The sequence below is a fragment of the Doryrhamphus excisus genome, linkage group LG3, assembly GCF_037039965.1.
Source record: "Doryrhamphus excisus strain RoL-2023G ecotype Guam linkage group LG3, RoL_Dexc_Guam_v1.1, whole genome shotgun sequence".
In the NCBI taxonomy this organism is placed as follows: domain Eukaryota; kingdom Metazoa; phylum Chordata; class Actinopteri; order Syngnathiformes; family Syngnathidae; genus Doryrhamphus; species Doryrhamphus excisus.
In genome coordinates, this window is record NC_136359.1 from 11,120,482 (window position 1) to 11,140,609 (window position 20,128).

The window sequence follows — 20,128 nt, forward strand, 5'->3', positions numbered from 1 at the left end:
TGCAGACAGCTGAGTCTGAGCAAGATATCATTTTAATGAGTAGGTTAACAACAAGTAAGACATCTTAATGCAAATATGCATATGTCTCCATGGTTTCAACACGTAACACACATTTGCTCGTTCACTTCAGTGTAGCCTGTCATGACGTGTTGGAAGCTGCAATGATCAAATGAAATAGCCAAGTACACACGGCTGCTGCTGGGAGTACTAGCCCTGCAGAGTTCATACAACCCCTGCCTTTAAACGTGCTCTTTTTTTTCGTTGAGCTGCAGACATAAGAGGTTCGGGAATTGAAAGCGTCTTGTTTTTAGCAGGGTGTCATTCAAATCTCCAGTTCCTCCAGTGACTGAAGAAGAGCCCAGCTTTGGGATTGGGTAGCGAGGATATAGCGTAACATCCCCCTCCTCCTCTGTGGAGAATTGCGTTAAAACGAAAAAGGAAAGGCCCTGCGCTTTAACAAAATAACAGAACACAGCAGTTTTTTGTTTTTGTTTAGTTTTTCTTACTATATTAAACGAGGACGCGTTGCTGGCCGGTGTATGTGTTTAGAATGGGACACGCTGAAGGTATTGACATTTTTATTTGCCTGCATTTCGCGACTCGGCGTCAAAATTGACGCTGCTCATCAGCCCTCTTCCTTTTTGTTGCATGTTTTGCTTCTGCACCTTTACCGATGCACTGAATGCGCTTGTCCTTCCATCGCCTGTGCTCTATTTGCTGAATTTTCAGCCACATTCTTCCCAAAACGCTAGTGATGGAGGAATAATCACGCCAGACAGGCAGCCATATTGGCAATGTACCGTTAGCCTCGCTAGCGTTAGCATTCTCATCTTTTCATCTCATTCCGCTTAGTATGTGACCAAACAGACCAATTACACGCATTCAACGCATCCATGGCTACATTAAACGTGTTAAAACTGTTTCCTGTGTGTGTTTAAGCGGAAGTAAAGCGCCCCAAAATGGGGCAGGACAATCAATTTATAGCTAAGTAGCTTTTAAGCTAGCATCCCACAAGGCTGTAAGATCATTGAGTGAAACAATTGTGTCTGCGCAGATGTTTTTTTCCCAATCAGATCACACAGATGCAGCAAAATCTTCATGTTTAACTCGCTATGCAACATTCAAAAAACAATCCCGTTAGGTACATTTCGTGTTTCTATGAGCGCTAGACGGCACTATACGGATGTTTACATCACCATTATGCACCTTTGCTAGGGCTCACAGGTTAAACAGGGTGTATCGCCCACACTTCTGCTTAACATTCACACTCTTTACAATACAATAAAAGTGTCAAGTAGTAGTGTGAAAAAGCTACCGGCCACTGCTCTTTGTTTTGTTTGGCTGGAGCGGACCGCCATGTGTTTGTGTTGCTCACCTAAAACACGTTGGAGACGCAAATTTGACGCCACACTTACTAATATAAGTATTGGGATTTGTTTTTATGACAAATTGCATTATAATTAACGTTTTTTCTTGCTGACTGTTGGTTCTGTTCTCTATTTACGTGCAGGGCTGCATTGATTCAATGTTTAAAATGTTACAAATGTGGGAAAATGCCACTTGTTAGAGTGCATGTTTTGCCTAACTTTAATACTATATCTGGAAAAGGGTGTTTTTTTTGATTGATTAATGTTTGAGTGGTTTGCTGATTTGGCCTTTGGTGATCTAAGGATGTGTGCATGAATAGTGTGTTACAATGATGAACTCGTAATTATAGGTGTCACTTTTTTGAGGATCTCAATGAACAAATCACATTTTAGTGTTTTGTTTTTAAGTCACTTATTCAGACATTATGACACAATGATTAATTGCATGTTTCTCTGTCGACAGGTCCAGTCAAAGAAAAAGACAGTTAAGGATGCCGGAGCCCAACAATGGATTTCTCCTTCTCTTTCATGCAAGGGATCATGGGAAATACAATTCAGCAACCCCCTCAGCTTATTGACTCAGCCAACATCAGACAGGACGGCACCTGTGACACCGGCAGTGACCCGGGCGAGGATGGCGGGCCCTCCTATGATGCGGCCCTGGATGCAGACTTCTCCTATCCGTCCTCCGCGTCAGAGGACCTGCCGCACGTCTCCAACGGCTACCCTCCTGGTCTGGGCATGTACGAGCCACAGTCCAAGTTCTCCATGTACTCGCAGTTCCCCAACGGCTCGGCTAACGGCTACGGGGCCATACGCAGCTATGCGGAGCACGGCCTTCTCATGCCCGGGGAGGGGACAGTTCTAAGGGGCCCCGGCCTCCAGGAAAGACCACGCTCTCCTGTTTCGCCACCGCTGCCCACGCATCACCCGCACCTGCACCCTCACCTCCCCCATCATCATCATCACCACCACCATCACCACGCACACCACTTCCTGTCGAACACGCCCCACATCCAAAGCCACCCGCAGAGCCCCCCACCATTGCCCTTGCCCACTCAGCACCACTTGCCCCACACGCCTCACATCATGACCCACACACTGCCTCCCCCTCCACCCTTGCACCTGCCCTCGTCCAGCCCACCCCCTTCTCTTGTGGACAGTACCCCCTCCTCACAGCCTGTCCAGCCCCCCACACCCAGCGTCCCGGGAGGGGTGCTGAAGAAAACCAGCTCCCCGGAGATCAAACTGAAGATCATTAAGACGTATCAGAATGGCAAAGAGCTGTTTGAATCTGCACTGTGTGGAGACTTACTGCAAGAACTGCAGGTACTCTTTATTATTTCAGACATATTTAATATACTGTGCTGTTAAGACATCCTCTTGACAACATTATTCTGTGTAGAATGATAATATGACATCGAAAGAGGTTCAGAACAGTCAAATATTCAGTTCCAAAACACAATTAATAAATTAAACGTTTGTTAATATGACCTCTAGTCAGTCCAGGAAATTTAATCAAATGCCCATCCCTATTTCTGAGGCAGACTGCTTTAAAATGCTCCCTGAATTGTAAGCTTCTAATCATTTCTAAAGGAAGGGTTTTATATGTGTAGAGAGGCAGAGCCAAATTTGCTTCAAAAGAAGCAAAAGTTAATTGATGTCTCACTTTTGTTTTCCGTTCTCGCTCATCACTTTCTTTCTCTTTCTTTCTTTCTTTCTTTTTTTTTTTCAATAAATCTTCTGAAGGAATCTCAGAAGAACGAGGCGGCTCAGGTGCAGCGCCGACATGAGAGGAAGAAAGAGAAGAGGAAAAAGACGACCAAGCTCCAGCTACACATCCAGGAGGCGAGTCTGGAGCACGTCCAAGGCCTTGCAGCTACTGCAAGCAAGACAGAAGACGCCTACGACCTGCCGCAGCCAAGAGAAGTACCACTGACCCAGACAGAAAAGCCTCAGAAGACCGTTATCAAAACTGAGCCAAAGACACCAAAGGTACGAGTGCTCATCTTCTTTTCATTCATTAAATGGCAAAATTTCTAATGCAGGCATTTTGGTTTCATAGGTTCCTAAAGTCAATCAACCCTCTGTGATCCAAGAGACTGGATTCTGTAAGGAATTTGTGATTGGAGATCTAGTGTGGTCCAAGGTGGGTACGTACCCATGGTGGCCTTGCATGGTGTCATCCGACCCACAGATGAAGGTACACACACGTATCAACACCAGAGGTAAGCACATAAATATTAATAAGCTTCAATTTTTCAAAGTTGAAGAACAAGAGTAAGAGCGTACTCAATTTCCGATTTGCCACGCAGGTCACAGGGAATACCACGTCCAGTTTTTTGGCAGCGTAGCAGAGCGAGCGTGGATCCACGAGAAGAGGATCGTCATGTACCAGGGCAAGGACCAGTTTGATGAACTCCAAACGGAAACGCTACGAAAGACCACAAACCCTGTGGAAAAACACAAAGTATGTTGCATTTGTACTTCAGTATCACCTCAAACTGGATCCATGCTTTTTCTGTGTCAATGAAACAAATACATACATGCTGACCACTGCATTAGGTACAACCACGCAATCGAATGGCATGCAGTATCAAATGGTTATTTTTACACTATGGTGCCGTCATACAAGGAGGTGTTCCAAATACTTCGGAAATACTTTTCAATCTGTTCTTTTAAACCACTATTGGTAACACATAACATAACATATGCTAGGCGGTGTTGGTGTTCTTATATTGTTTGTTTGAAAAAAAGTTATTTTGGAGCTGAAGAGAAACAGCACGTGTAGCTGTTTTTTGTTTGTTTACAGCTCCTGAAGCCAATCCCTCAGAGGGAGCGTGCTCAGTGGGAAGTAGGTGTGGGCCACGCAGAGGACGCTTTCCTAATGACGCGCCAGGAGCGTATCGACAACTACACTTTCATTTATGTCGACCCGACCCCCAACGAGGCACAGTCTGCGAAGAAAGCCAACGGGCGGGCTGAGAAGCGGAGCCGGCGCTCCAGCGGCTCAACCAACAAGAAGGACGATGGCGGAGTGAAGTCGCCAGACAGAGAGCAGCCACCGAGAAGACAGCTGCCACGTCGGCAGTGTAGTATTTCCAACACGGACGACTCCCAGGCCTCAAATGAGAAGATGAACCTGAGGGGGGACCAGAATAAGACAGACTCTCCTAAACAGGATTCGGATGCAGGAGCGCAGCAAGATTCTTCACCGCCGGTCAGGGCGTGGAAAACTGCAGCAGCAAGGAAGCTGCTGCCTCTCTCCATCACCATGAAGAGACTAAATGTGGAGATCACAAAGTGCGACTGGCCTCTCCTGCAGAAGAAAATCGCTCCTTCACCGAAGAAAGAAGTGGAAAAGGAGGATGATGATGATGACGACGACGATGAGGAGCGAGTGGAGGGAGAAGGCAGGCAGCCGGATTTGGGCTACTGCTCACCAGAGGTCAGTGAAGCAGAGTCTGCACTTATGATTCTTTTCCTCTGAGTTTTTATACATGATTTGTTGCCAGCAGGACAGAGCTAAACCCGAACCCAGCCCAGAGGAGGAGGAAGACGTAGATGACATGGAAGAAGAGGGGGAGGAGAGGAGAGAATCTCCCGCAAGTCGGAGGAGCGAGGAGGGAGGGACGCAGCCAACATCTTCTCCTGGCTCTCATCACAGCAGTCCACATGGTTTGTAGAACATTAGCAAGACGTATAGTGCATAAAGAATCCTTTATTAATCTCACAATGGGGAAATTTAAGTTTTTGCAGTAAAGTAAACAGTAAGAGCACACAAGAATATGTCAGTATATATCAGTATAAAAAATCCAGGTGAGCCATGTATATAGTACTGTATGTAAGGTAGGATAGGATTACATTTTGTTGTTCTTTAAGGCGTCGGGGAGTGAAGTTTACCAATGTACTTAAGTACATTGCATTGCTTAAGTACTATATAAGCAACAAGTAACTTATATAAGTACTATACGTATATGCAGGTGAGAAGGTGTGCAGTGATTCCCAATCAGGGATGCTATGTGTATTTCTAGTATTTCATATTAAGTCAGACAATAAAATAGAACGTGTACGGTACAACTCGTTTCCCCAGGGAGACAATAACCTGTGGCACAGCTGCGCCAAAATCACAACAATTTGTATTATATTGAGTGAGGGGGACAAAAAGGCTCTGGGTGCTACACAAGACAAAATGTTTTGGAGAAACAGTGGCCTTAATTGAACTATTAAGAGATACAGCCAAATATTTGCTCTATTGCTATATTCCAGGTTCTCAGGAGAGGAAGCTGCAGCGACGGTCAATCAGGAGCAGGTCAGAGTCTGAGAGAGGGAATGACCCCGTACCTAAGAAGAAAACCAAGAAGGAACAGGTATCAAGACATCTTCAGTCTTTCTACACCTTTTTTTAATAATGGATAAACATGGTGTTGATTTGGCGGTTTAGTTGCCTGACATTGAAGAAGATGCATGAGGGTGATACAGTCAAAACAACAATGGCGGAACATAGCATGGTTGTAGTGTTTGTCCTTATAGTGCTTATTCAAAAAAATTACGTTCAGTGTGTCAATTTGAGGCACATTACAAAGGAAAGTTTGAATTCAAAAGGCACAAAAGCACATCTGCATCCTGTTTCTAACCAGTTTTCTAACCAGTCTGTGAACCTGGGTTGTACATGGAACCTAATGTGTGTTTTTTTTATTTGTCATGTAAACATACCCTAAGTTTGTTTTTTTTTGAACAAGACCACATATTTCCTGTATGACTTTCTCTTAATTTTCTCTGTCAGCTCTGTTCAGTGTTTCAGTGTCAAAAGTAGTGCAACGGTTCACCTTAAATGCAAATTTGAAGATCATTTTCAGTAACTGATGTATGCTCCATTCACTGCTGTTATGCAAATATCAGTTAGTTTTGCCCATCTATTAAAATTAACTGACTGCATGTGTTCTTTGCAACACTGTCCTGTGTAACTCTACAACTTTGATATTTTACCTCTTTTTATCCCAGGCTGAGATGGCTCCAGAGGCCACACCGAGGGCAGGTTCCCAGAAAGGTTGGTGATAAGATCATTCTACCCCATCACAGTTCTCTTTCTCTCAATTTCAAATCCTTCCATTATTAAATTTCCTTCTTGACGTGGTTCAGGAGCCAGTGAGATATCTGATGCATGTAAACCTCTGAAGAAGCGAAGCAGAGCTTCCACAGATGTAGAGATGGCGTCATCCCAGTATCGAGACACATCGGATTCAGACTCAAGAGGCCTCAACGATCCACAGGTAGGTTTAGATGAACACACAAGACAAATATATTCTATCAGACTACAGTCCTGATCAAAATTACAAGGTCCTGAAGGCGCTTCTAAATGGAACTTCTACATGCAAACAAACAAACAAACAAAACAAACAAAATTCCCTCAAAATACAAATAACATTTTTAAAAATGGACACAGCTAGGAGACCCTAGTTCGATTCCACCCTCGGCCATCTCTGTGTGGAGTTTGCATGTTCTCCCCGTGCATGTGTGGGTTTTCTCCGGGTACTCCGGTTTCCTCCCACATTCCAAAAACATGCTAGGTTAATTGGTGACTCCAAATTGTCCATAGGTATGAATGTGAGTGTGAATGGTTGTTTGTCTATATGTGCCCTGTGATTGGCTGGCGACCAGTCCAGAGTGTACCCCGCCTCTCGCCCAAAGACAGCTGGGATAGGCTCCAGCATGCCCGCAACCCTTGTGAGGATAAGCGGTGGAAAATGAATGGGATAGACTAGGTATTGAGTAACTCCACCATTCTTGTTAATCACCTCCAAAGCTGGCCACTGTTTCCACGAGGCTAGTGTGCTAATGTTGCTCCAGGGGCTAAAGATGACATCATGGAGGGTCCCCACTGCCTGTTTCTTGTAAACTTCCCTTGGCATTCATCCCCAAATGTACTCCTACAGGAACATACAGGATGGTCCAAAAGAATGACGTTATTCCTCTGGAAGACGTTTTTTGGCAGGTTGACATTGTGTACTGCAGTGGTGTCCTGTTGAAAAAGCCACTCATTACCACACAGACGAGGACCTTCAGTAATGAGGGATGCCCCCCTGCAACATCCCCAACAACCTATAGTTTTAAATGTAAATTTCTTTCAATTGGTCTTCAAATTTTGATCAGGAGTCTGTAAGATGACCCTAAATACAAGACATTGGTAAAGTTGGAAGCATCCATACCCAATGGCACAAATTATTTCAGGTGGAACTAAGGATTCTGTGATGTCACAGATGGCCTGTGACTATTAATATATGTGTAGTATTTCTCTTATGACAGGTGAGTTTTGGCTGTTTTTGCACACACATTATGGCATTCAATCTTTATCTGTGCCGCAGGGTTTATTCGGGAAAAGTCTTGATAGTCCAGCAGCTGCAGACGCAGATGCTTCAGACACTCAGTCTGTGGACTCTGGCTTGTCTCGTCAGGACAGCAGCACCAGCAAGAGGGACACCGTCTGCCAGGTCTGCACTGATCCACGTGTCCCAGTTTTAATCTCTTGCCAAATGTGTGTATTTACTTGAGGGATCTGTGTGTGCATGTAGATCTGCGAGGTGTACGGTGAGAATTTGGTGCTGTGTGAAGGTGACTGTAACAGGCAGTTCCATTTGGAGTGTCTCGGCCTAACATCCATACCTGAAGGACGGTTCACCTGCCTGGAATGTAGAAACGGTGAGCAAGATCATTATCTTGCTTTTTGTGTTCTGGTCATTACTATTGGTCTCTCCGTAACTCTCTGTTCTAGGCAATCACCAGTGTTTCAGCTGTAAGAAAGCAGGCCAGGAGGTGACTCGCTGCTCCGTGAGCGGATGTGGCTGTCATTACCATGAGGATTGTGTCCGTAAACTGCCAGGCACCACCAGCAGCTCAGGGGGTGGCTTCAGTTGCCCCCAGCACAGCTGCGCCACCTGCTGTCTGGAGCGAGACCTTCAGCGAGCCAGCAAAGGTGAATACTGTCGCATTTCTCTTTTCTTTTATAGTTTATTAGTGTAGAAATAATAGCTGTTTTTCTTAAGAACCCTCTTGTCTGTTCTCAGATGAGCACCTTAATAAAAAAGGCGTAATAAAGAGAATCTTTATTATGGTTCTTAATTGTTTCTTGTCCAGGTCGCCTGATGCGTTGCATCCGCTGTCCGCTGGCGTACCACACGGGCGACAGCTGCGTGGCGGCGGGCAGTGTTATTCTCACACATCACATCATGATCTGCAGCAGCCACGGCAGCACCAGGAAGAACGGCCTCCTCACCTCCCCCATCAATGTGGGCTGGTGCTTCCTGTGTGCCCGAGGTAAGTCCCTTCCCTGCTCACACATACGCACCTGCAGTCGCCTGGTTATTGTTTGACTGATTTTAAAAACAATCAGCAGTGTCTGTTCATCTCAACATGTAAAACAATACCGTGTGGCCCTTCATGATTGTAGAGTTTTTTTTTGTTTGTTTTTTTTGGTTCTGGACTTATTTTGGCTTTTTTAAACCTGCCATACATTCGAGATGTTTTCACCATGCACTACAGTAGGTATGTAGACCTACAGTAAATAGTGCAATATCATAGCAATGCGACACAAGTGTAAACCCACCACTGAAAAGGACATCTATATGCTTGAGAAAGGACAATAATCTGTAGTTCAACATGCCTATTACTACCATGTATATGTCACACAAAGGTGTCAGAAGTACGGTAACACAGATAAATATTCTTGCGCTTTGATTTTAATTGAAACAACTGCATGGTTGAAACAAGATGTTTGGCATTTTGCATTATGTGCTTCCTGTTTGGTACTGTTTTACATGACTGTCAGGGCTGCTAAATGTAATATTTGGGAGTTTTTTTTAATATATATTTTTTTACCAACACAATTACAGCCGGGGTGAATGATCCAAATTGATAAAGGAAAGAATAGAGTTTTCTCCTTAAAACTCACGTATCCAATTCTCATCTAATGTTGCCTTTCTAAACAATAAGTTGAGTCTATTGTCCACTTTGTGTTTCGGGCAAACTGTTTGACTTGTTTCTTACTTGTGTTGTGTGTGTGTGTGTGTGTGTGTATGTATGTATGTATGTGTGAGACAATGTGCGTTCTTTCTTTTATTTTTTGTTTTAGTTAGTTTTTTTTTTTTTGGAGTTTGCCTGCGGCTCACCCCCGTCTCTTCCTGTGTGTCTTGTGTAGGGCTGTTAGTGCAAGACCTTACTGACACCATATTAAGTTCATATGCCTATAAGTCCCACTACCTTCTGACTGAGTCAAATCGTGCTGAGTTGAAATTACCTATGATTCCCTCTCCTTCGTCAGCTACCAAAAAGAATGTTGGGAAAGGTAACTGAACAGTTTTTCTCTTTCTCCTTTGTCCCCACTGGTCTATGTTTTGTATTGTGCCTGCTCCCATCCTGATCAGTTTCTCCCTTTTTTGAATGCTACTTTTTAATTTAAAAGTCTTCAGGTGCTATTTTAATTTACTGGTTCAAGCTGCAGTTAATTGCCATGCAGAGTTGTGCATTGAAAAAAAAAAAGTCCAAATCCCTTTAATTAACAGATAACACTGGGCCGCATGCAAAAAAACGGCGTTCTCTTTTTTTTTAAAAGTCAGCCTTAGATTCACCAAAAGCATTTTCCCCTTTCTTCTTCCATCACGACTTGACCATTATTTATAATACTAGACAGTTAGTGTATTTTTTCAAATAGTGACCAATGAACAGGACTATACCTAATCACCTGTCCAGACTTTTTTTATTTGGAGTGTGTTATGACCTGGATCCCCCGCACCCAAAATGGTAGGACTAGATGCCATGTCTCAATTAAATTATCCACTGGAAGAAATAAATGTCTTGCCACAAATAAAATTTTAAGATCACAATTTTATCCTCAGGAAAGTGAGGAGAAAATTTCTCAGTCGGTCTATAGCGATTTTTCCAAAATTCATTCATAAATGATTGCTGTTTCATGGTTGACTGTGGCCCATTATTAGTCCAAAAATATTGAAATATCATTACATATCATTACATTGTCATATGTAGTATTCTGGTCACTGGACGTTGGTAATGTTACATTAATGAGACATTACCTTAGACTGCATTACCTTAACACTGCATGGAGTCAGCCATGACATGCTGACATGAGTGGGGAAAAAAATATTATGAGCTGCTTCTAGTAAATGCAACAAGTTGCAAAAACCACTCAGTGCGGTTTTTGCATGAGGCCCATTGTAAGACTAGCGATCAAACACAGAAAGAATGTGTCTTTGCTGACTCTGAAATGGTCAGTACACAAGCTCCCTGATGCTGGATGTTCTGCGTTGGTTCATGCTCTTGTCTGTGGTTTGTGAAGGTGCACTGCTTCTCTGCTTGAGCACTGTGGGCTTATTTGATTTACGCGAAAAGGCCATGTCCAGCTTTCCCATGCTCTTTACCCTGACCCCAATTTATATGAAGTTTTATTTTGGACTGAATTTGTCAGATAAATTGACATTTGGGGCGCATCTTCCCTTTTCTACACCTTATGACCTGCCTTGAATGGAATTAAATTGCATTGTAGATAACACGCTGAGCTGTCAAGAACAAAAATAGTGACGCTAGTGTGGTTGTGAGATTGGCACAAAATTGGCGCTAAAGATTCCATACAAGCTGGTCTATGCAGGGTGCAGTGGGTGTGATGGGGACAGTTTGCTTTACTGGCAGGACTGCATGCCTGCTTTTTATTTTTTTTCAGTTTTTTTTCAAATAATAAATCCTTGATTTGTTGTTTACTCACTGGCTGAATGGAGCCCCGTGCTGCTCCTGCATGTGTATCCCATTGACTGGCCCTTGGTACAGTGCTCTGAATCTGATTGCCAGACATGCTGTAACTGATGCATTTAATGTGGTAACATGAAGCAACCATTTACAGCCTTCTCCTCTGCAGCGTAGTTGTTATAATCCCGCACAGGAGCCATTTAAGAGTTCATAACAAGGATCAGATGTTGCAATGTAGCTTCTCTTTGAATAGTTTACTTGTAACTTGACGCTGTGTTTTTCTTTTGATTCACTTATGTTCTTAGGCTTGTCTGCAAATGAGATTCAGAGTTTGTCCAGGTTATGAATTCCCTTTGCCTAATGATACCCTCCTCCTCTCTTTGCATACTCATTTTTCACCACACACACACACACACACACTCATGCGTGTGTCCATTCATCCATACATACATACATACAAATATAGGAGGGAAGTTGCTGTGCTGCGACTCATGCCCTGCTTCCTTCCACCCGGAGTGTCTGGAGATGGAGATGCCGGAGGGGCCATGGTCCTGCAGTGACTGTAGGGCCGGGAAGAAGCCTCACTACAAACAAATAGTCTGGGTCAAACTAGGCAACTACAGGTATGCACAAATTATGATGTAACGCCACAAAATAGCAGAAGCACTTTTGAAGTTCGTTTCGTTGATTTTTCTTGGGAGTGGGGGTTCATTCATTCATTCATTTTCTACCGCTTATCATCACAAGGGTCACGGGAGGGTCCAAGTCTAGCTGAGAATTGGCCGAGTGTGAGTACATCCTCAGTAGAGATGGGCATCGATAGGAACCGAAACTAACATTCCAATTCTCCCGGGATTGTTAACAAGTTTGTATTTGTATTCCTAGTTTCAATGCCCACTTCGCCATCCAGAAGAAATAGCCACAAACACCAACAAAGAGGAAGCAGATAAAAAGTCTGGCTTAACTTCATAAAGAAGAGTAGTCGGCTCAGTGTAGCTTTTGCAAAACAATGATATCATGCAAAGAAAGGTGCAAGATCAACATGTTTAGTCTTCTCACATTAATGGTGTAGAATTATAGGTTATCACATGGTTTGTCTGGTATCAGGCCAGGTATCATGCCCCCAAGTGACCTTCGGTCTCGGGCTGATACTGGCACGCGGGGTCATGATACTGGGCCTGATACCAGACAAACCATGTGATGATCTTATTATCACATACTATTTAATCATGGGCTTATAATCACTTACTATTTAATCAAAAGACCATTTTGTTTCCAGAAAATGTTCAGTTTATTACATATATCTAAACAGTGTAAACTGTGTGTTCACGCTCGTGAGCTGTTCTCTGAGTGGACAGCTATGGGGGCTGATACTGGACATGGTTAAACTCTATATTTTATCAGCATCACTGCCCTGGGCTTTGACTCAGTATCAGTTCGGCCTTTTCCCGTATCATTCATGGGCGGTTTCTAGGGTACAGGGCCAATTAATATTGTAGTATGTGATAAATAACAGTACCTCGTACCTGAGCTGTGTTTTCCCTTTCAGCTTTTCATGCATTCCAAATATTTATTGAAAAATATTTATATGCTGTATGTGAGGATTTTTCAAATGTTACCCTCCTCTTTGTGGTTTCCTCTTGTAGGTGGTGGCCAGCCGAGATCTGCAACCCTCGTTTGGTGCCCTCGAACATCCAGAGTCTTCGCCACGACATCGGTGACTTCCCTGTCTTTTTCTTCGGCTCGCATGACTACTACTGGATCAACCAGGGCCGCGTCTTCCCTTATGTCGAGAACGACAAAAACTTTGTGACGGGTCAGATTAACATCAACAAGACTTTCAAGAAAGGTAAAGTTGAAGTGAGGAATCACTTACGTAAAGGCAGATCACAGAATAGGTTTCTATAATGTTGTTGGATTTGCTGTGGTTTCAGCTCTGGAAGAAGCAGCCCGGAGATTTCAGGAACTCAAGGCTCAGAGGGAGAGCAGGGAGGCTCTTGAGCAGGAGCGAAACTCTCGCAAACCGCCACCCTATAAATGTATAAAGGTAATCATTGGGAAAAAACAACAGCATGTGAGCCACGTACACATGCAGCCTACTTATACCGGTGTTGTCGTTTTTTGTGTCAGTCCAACAAACCCGTGGGGAAAGTGCATATGCATGTTGCAGACTTGTCCGAAATCCCACGCTGCAACTGTCGGCCAACGGACGAGCATCCATGTAGCTTGGACTCTCAGTGTCTCAACCGTATGCTGCAGTATGAATGTCACCCTCAGGTTAGTTTGTCATTGCTCTGTAAGGCATTTTATTGCCAGTTAAAGTGCCACCTTTTGACATCTTTACCCTTCTGAAACAGGTCTGTCCTGCAGGAGACAATTGTGAGAACCAGTGTTTTTCCAAGCGTCTGTACACTGAGACAGAAGTGATAAAGACAGATGGTCGTGGGTGGGGCCTCAGGACCAATCAAGCTTTGAGGAAGGTGAGTGTCGTGGGAGTCCTGTCAAACTGTCCCATCAAAGCTTTTCAATGAGCTTGAAATTGATTAACTGTGTTATGAAATAGAGACTGGCGTGACAAATTAATTTATTGATCTTGAGCAGAAGTAACTTCATAGCATTTAGAATTAGTTGGATTTAATGTTGGCGATTATGTTATGGAAGTGTCAAGTCTTGAGTCACTGGAGTCGCAATAGATCACTGTGTGGTTCTTGGCAGACAACGGAAGAGGATTCATTAGTTTGCCACCTACACAGGCTGTAGAAATTGGCAGGGACAAGAATTAAACAGGAAAAGAGCAAATTGTATTATACATTTTAATGTGAAGATATTTGTTTATTTTTGCCCAGGGGCTTTTTGTTCCGCTTTTTTTTTTTTTTTGCATTTTAAATGAATTCTACAAAAGTAAAGTCAGAGTATTGTAAGAATTTCTATAATAAGAATAAAATTTAAAAATATATATATTGTATTTGTGTTACAGCTGTTTATAAATGTATTATTTTTGGAATATCACAAATTTTTGTGTTGTAAAAAAAACTGAATAATTACATAAAAATTAACAAAAAGATTATTTACAAATAATTTTAATCATTCATGTTTACTCTGTAGTTCGCCATGTACTGCGATAAATATTCCAATTAAATACTACAATATTAATGTTTTCTGCAGGGTGACTTTGTGACTGAATATGTTGGAGAAGTTATTGACTCAGAGGAGTGCCAGCAGCGAATCAAACGTGCTCATGAAAACCATGTAACAAACTTCTACATGCTAACCCTTACCAAGGTAATGTTGAAAAACACAAATGATCCTCCTCTAAATATACCATAGGAACTTACACTGTCTTATTGTTGCTTATTCGTTTGCTTCTAGGATCGTGTGATAGATGCTGGTCCCAAAGGGAATTCTGCTCGGTTCATGAACCACAGCTGCAGCCCAAACTGTGAAACCCAAAAGTGGACGGTTAACGGGGATGTCCACATCGGACTCTTTGCTCTCTGTGACATTGAGGCTGGTGAGTGATTCTAATAAAACGCACCCCGATTCCCAGGCACAGCAAACTACTACTAACTACATTGATACTCCAGAAGTAAGCATTGTTTCTTATTAACGCCAATATACAGACAATACAGTCAATATTTAAGACAAAGAAGGGTCAATGTATATTCGGTATATAAGGATTTATACATTTTTTTTTAAAATGTGTTGTATGAGTTATTATTATTGCTATGTTTGGTACAGCTCTGGTAGTGGGTCTGATTATATGTGTTCTGGTCTACCTAATAAAATGTGTCCATGCTCCAATGCAAAGGAGTTAAATGACATGCTTCTTGTCTTGGCCATCAGGCACAGAGCTCACGTTCAACTACAACCTGCATTGCGTGGGCAACAGAAAAGCATCTTGCCACTGCAATTCAGATAACTGCTCAGGTTTCCTCGGGGTGCAGCCAACTGTAAGCGCATCTGTCTAGTCCCTATCACCTGTCTGGACTCTGTTCTTAGCATGTCTTCACTGTCCTGTTCACCTTCCTCCAGAGTGCTGTGGTGATGGAGAAAGAGGAGAAGGCAAGGAACGCCAAACTGAAGCAGAAGAAGCGGAAGCTGCGGCTGGAGGGCAAACACATGCACGAGTACTTCTGTTTTTGCTGTGGAGAGGGTGGAGAGCTGGTGATGTGCGACAGGAAGGACTGTCCCAAAGCGTACCACCTGCTGTGTCTCAACCTCACCAAGCCGCCATACGGTGATCATAAAAAGCCTCTTTAAACAGCTCTTAAAAACCTCTCAACCTTATATCTGATCAAGTCAAAGCTGGCATGCAAACATGAATTCAGAACATTCCCATTCCTATCATGTTAGAAGTAATATTTTTCAGTTACAGTATCGACCTGAATGTACAACTTTTATTCCTCCTGAAAGACAGTTCGTCTAGAGATTTATACTGGCAGCAACATCTTCCCAAGCGTGTCAGAGATTTTCTTCCTGTAACTCTCACACACCACTGTCGCTGCAATAATACACTGATGAATTCTACATAGTCCGTCAAGTCAGTTTTCCTTTATGCTAATTGCTAATTGCAGCTCCTCTTCCTGTCAACAGGGCGTTGGGAGTGTCCATGGCACAACTGCAGTATCTGTGGTGGTCAGGCCTCGTCACTCTGTGACTTCTGTCCTCGCTCCTTCTGCCAAGATCACGAGGCAGGGGCACTCACCGCCTCCTCATTGGAGGGCCGCCCCTGTTGTTCCAGCCACAACCCCCTCAGTCCCCTGAGCTCCAACCCCGGCTCCACCAAGCAGCCGCCGCTGCTGCCACTCCCGCCTTCCTCTCTGAGCCCCGTCACAGTCAAAGAGGAACCACAGAGAGACGATGTGGCGCCGTCGTTACCTCATTCCCTGTAAAGTGCACTCCTGGCACTCCACCCTGCCACCTGGGCTGCTGTACACCTGTGCTCACTAAAGGGAATTTTTCACTTTTTTGTGTGTCGGACCTTCAGAGCCAGGACGACAAACTCCTGGATGTTGATTGTGGCGACCGCAGTGCGATTAGAGCACCACCAGATGAGAACGTGCACCCCCTCGCCATAAAACAAATCCAACCGCTCCAAAATCCTGGATCAACACCTCATTTTGTTCCGTCTTTGGATTATAAGTATTGTCAGTGGCTGGCACTTTGAAGGAAGTGAGATGCCCGGAGGGGAGGGGACGCCACATCGCTGCTCCTCTTGTTTACCTGCTGTACACTGTGTGGCTAGTGTCTTTTACACACACAAACACAGACACACACTTCCACTGCCACTCCTCATGTGACCTATCATCTAGCTTGGTCTTTGCAGAAAAGGAGGGGCAACATTTTTGTGCAATTTTAATTTTTAGGACCACACTACATTCCAACATTCCTTTGATCATGTTTTTTGATATACTTATGAGTATAGATGAATATAATTATATACGTATCTATGTTTGTTAATGTTTACATGCAAGATTCTTCCTCACGTCATCTCGGTGAGTGGTGTATTTCTTTGTTTAGGTGTTGCGCAGACCTCCTTGTGAAAATTGTCCTATTAAGGTGAAATACTGTATAATGGTATATAGCGTACTGGTATGACATTACACAAGTACTTGTGACGTTTCATTTTTCCCTCATTCACATGTACATAATTGGTATCATATTGTAAAGTACTTACCAACAGGCAGGGAGTTATGTCACCTGCCGTCTACAGTTGTTTTTTTTGCCCTCTACAGTTGTTTTTTTTAACATGACAGACAGGGGGGTAAAGGTCTGTTCTACATTTTCTCTGAGCCGTTGTGCGTCGTCATGTAGAGGGAAGTTAATCAGCCTTAAGGGTTCCATTGTGGCTGGAGGAACTACTGCCCAGATTCAGTAATGTTTGTGTACTGTGACCTTTTTTTTTTTAATTCTTTTTTTTTTTAATTTTTGCCAAAACTCTCTGAAAAGCACTTTCACACACATTGTCACTACACTATTTAGTTTAGGTCATACATATACAGAAATGTATATTAAAAGAACATAGGTGTTTTTGAAAATGGATACCTCTTCCTCTGGTAGTGACAGAAGAGTTTAAACTGTGTTGTAACCTTTTATTTTTCCTCAGTCTAAAAAAAAAAACGTAACAAAAAATAGCATAGCTGCTTTTCGGGGTAAAAATAGGAATGACTACCGGCCTGGTGTGGTAAAGACATCATGTTGAATTATTTGAATCGATATCGTGACACACGGTGGGGATACCACAGTCCAGTATAATGTACAAAATACAAACTGTACAGTGTTTTTAATGGCTCATCTGTCAAATTTTTTTCTATTTATTGCACCGCATTTTATACCAGTTTGTTTTTCGGACATCAGTGCAGTAATCTTGACTCCCTCTCGTTTAAAAAAAGAAAAAAAGACAGGAATTAGGAGGGGTTAATGTATTATATCTTTGTTTTTCTACATTGGTGTAATGATTCCACATTTGGTGACTCACTGTATTTTGTTGTTAAAAGCAGTGTGAAGCAGTTCACTATTGGAAAGTTGTAGTTCTGATAGAGGATGGCCCCCTCCCCTCCACCCCCCTCTCCATTTTCCTGGCCTTTTGTTCATCATCCTCCTCACACTGGTATTTTTTGTTTTTTAACCACCCAAGGTGATCATTACCAGTGCAGGTCAATTTATTTGGGAATCTTCCGATCTGAGTGTTGTTTACCATAAATGCTCTAATTTTAGCCATGGTGTATATTTACCTAAAACGTTCAATTGGAAGGAGGCGATAACTAGAGTGAGGCTGTCATTTAAAAAATTGGAAACTCATTATATATCTTAATGATTTATAAGTGCTTGAGAAAGTGGAAATGAAAAGATAGCTTTGTTTGACCATGTGATCATGTATTAAGAATGTATTGTACAACATAGTGCCAACAGAACCAATGTTGTTGAACCAAGAGCGAACAAATTGTTGAAACAATAGAACAGCAAGTATAATAAACAAGTTTCACATTTTAAAGCGCATGCAGAGGCAAAAAAAAGCTGCGGGATGCTGACCACTCTTGGTGAAATGCTATTGTACTTCCATCTTGTTCACAATCAAAATATATCAAGAGGTTTTGCCATCAGCCACAGCTGTTAATGGCATTTTTTGCGTCTGTTCCAAATTAAGGACTTAGTTGATTTTGTAGTCCATACACCAGGCCAACGTATCGGTTAATGGCATTTAGGCTTTAATTGGAGCATTTATGGCAATTATGTAGAAGAGTTAAAAAGAAATGTATGGATGTATATATGGGCAATAAGAACCCAGACAGATTGACCATATTTCCATGTTCTTTTTGCACTTAAACTGCATAAGTTTGTCAGTACAAATGTATCATTTGCATGTGTTGTCTTTAAGGTCCATTCAGCGATACACTTGCCTTTGTCCCAACCTTGTGTGACATTAGCCACCTTGCATCCAGAAATGTTATTACCATACCATAATACCCTTCTGTCGTCAAGGCACTTTTATTTTTATCCTTAAATCGGTCTACATGCATGTCGCCATCCAAACTTGAATGTTATTTATTCATGTTTGTGGACCACAGCCTTTGTTGCTTGCTTTACTGGTGACTCATAACTGGCATAACTGGTCTTTTCAGCTCAACTTCATACTTTCAGCACAAACATGTCTCTAGAACTCAAGCCACGTCTTTTTTTGGAATTTCGTTTATAATAACGGCAGCAGAACCAAACAGCCTGTATTTTATTTGCACACACCGATTGCATGACGATGTCGCTCAGTGCCATTTTTGCCCTTGCTGCTGATGCAGTTGGCAGTACTGTATTAGAACGCTTCATTTGTGTGTTGCATCACTTCATTTGCGTAAAAAAAAAAACAACAACCCAAAAGTGTTTTGTTTATTAGTGCCATTTTTTTGTGTGGAAAAAAAACAGCATGTTTGTTCCCATGTAAGTGACCCTTAAAAAAACATCCAGGAATTGTTTGGGTTTTTTTGTATCCTATAATTGGAATCCACAACCCCTCTAGTGCTTCAAAGACTGTTTCAGTTTACTGCAACATCTTTTTTTGTGCAACTTTGCTGACTATTGTTTTGTTTGATTGGCAAAGGAGCAAAAATGTCGTTAATAAAAACTCACTTGCAAAGCACTCTATTCGTTTTTGTAGAAGGATTACTCTAAGTTACTAACTGGGGTCATATCTATCTCTCTTGGTGTTGCTTCAATGAAATCGTGGATGAACACGACCACCATGTCGATTGCTGTTCAACCTGTGTTACTGCATATTGTTGACAAACTTGTAAATAGTCTTGCATTGTATTTGCATAGAATCATGTTACTGTGGCGTGCTATTTTTATTTTTTATTTTCTTGCTTGTACAATTCCGCTTCTAAATGTGCGTGACTGTTGGGAAGACACTCTTTTTGTACATGGCCGTCTTTTTATTTGAATATATGAATTATGTCCTTTTTTCATTCAAAGGTTGAGTTGGAAGAGTTCAGACATGCCTGAAGTTTGACTTTAATAAAGCTGTACTCTTGTCTCAGTGAAGCATTGTGTTGTGTGTTTAATACATTTTTGTGTTTTACAGGAATTAAGAGGAGATGTGATTATATGTACACATTCATCACAGATTATTCTTTCATCAAACAAAAAAATTATATTTAAGTAGATAGGTATGATTAGAATCACATAGAAGTAGTTGACATCACTGCTGCATGATACTGTAGATTACCATTATATATATTGTTATTATTGCATGTTGAATATGAATAAAAAATAATGATTAAAAACATAGAAAATACTCCCTGCCCATCGCGCGTCCCCTGACAGTTTACCTTGTCCCCCGGGGGTTTCCGCCCCACTACTTGAGAAACTCTGGAATTAGTGTGACGTGGCTTCTAGCATCCACGCGTCAAGACAGACAAAGTACCGACTTGCCATTTTTTCAAAATATACAACAAATTACAACGTTTGTATCGTAGTGCCAATTGTACTGTTATATGATCGGCGCATTGGTTTAATGC

The 20,128-nt window shown here is 42.4% G+C and overlaps 1 protein-coding gene across 4 annotated transcripts; it reads left to right on the forward strand.

Moving 5' to 3' along the window:
* The first annotated feature begins 240 nt into the window (after positions 1–240).
* nsd3 (nuclear receptor binding SET domain protein 3) lies at positions 241–19,652 on the forward strand. Of its 4 annotated transcripts, none has more exons than XM_058071181.2 (25): positions 241–566; positions 1,831–2,696; positions 3,117–3,362; positions 3,433–3,595; positions 3,683–3,837; positions 4,180–4,815; positions 4,883–5,045; positions 5,637–5,737; positions 6,372–6,417; positions 6,510–6,640; positions 7,733–7,858; positions 7,940–8,066; positions 8,140–8,340; positions 8,502–8,681; positions 9,562–9,708; positions 11,587–11,743; positions 12,767–12,969; positions 13,055–13,167; positions 13,251–13,397; positions 13,478–13,600; positions 14,286–14,402; positions 14,490–14,631; positions 14,964–15,070; positions 15,153–15,357; positions 15,714–19,652. In XM_058071181.2, the coding sequence occupies exons 2-25, from the start codon at positions 1,875–1,877 to the stop codon at positions 16,010–16,012; spliced, it is 4,857 nt and encodes a 1,618-aa protein (XP_057927164.2). In that variant the 5' UTR covers positions 241–566; positions 1,831–1,874; the 3' UTR covers positions 16,013–19,652. The 4 variants fall into 4 exon arrangements, with proteins under 4 accessions (XP_057927164.2, XP_057927166.2, XP_057927167.2 ...); XM_058071183.2 differs by having other exon boundaries at positions 9,685–9,708; XM_058071182.2 differs by having other exon boundaries at positions 243–566; positions 4,886–5,045.
* Positions 19,653–20,128: the final 476 nt, after the last annotated feature.

What these genes read in the sequence shown, in the direction of transcription:
- nsd3 (XM_058071181.2), top strand. Translation starts at nt 1,875, where the DNA reads ATGGATTTCTCCTTCTCTTTCATGCAAGGGATCATGGGAAATACAATT. An exon ending in ACTTACTGCAAGAACTGCAG is followed by an intron (nt 2,697 to 3,116) that starts GTACTCTTTATT and finishes AATCTTCTGAAG; the next exon opens with GAATCTCAGAAGAACGAGGC. An exon ending in AGTATGAATGTCACCCTCAG is followed by an intron (nt 13,398 to 13,477) that starts GTTAGTTTGTCA and finishes CTTCTGAAACAG; the next exon opens with GTCTGTCCTGCAGGAGACAA.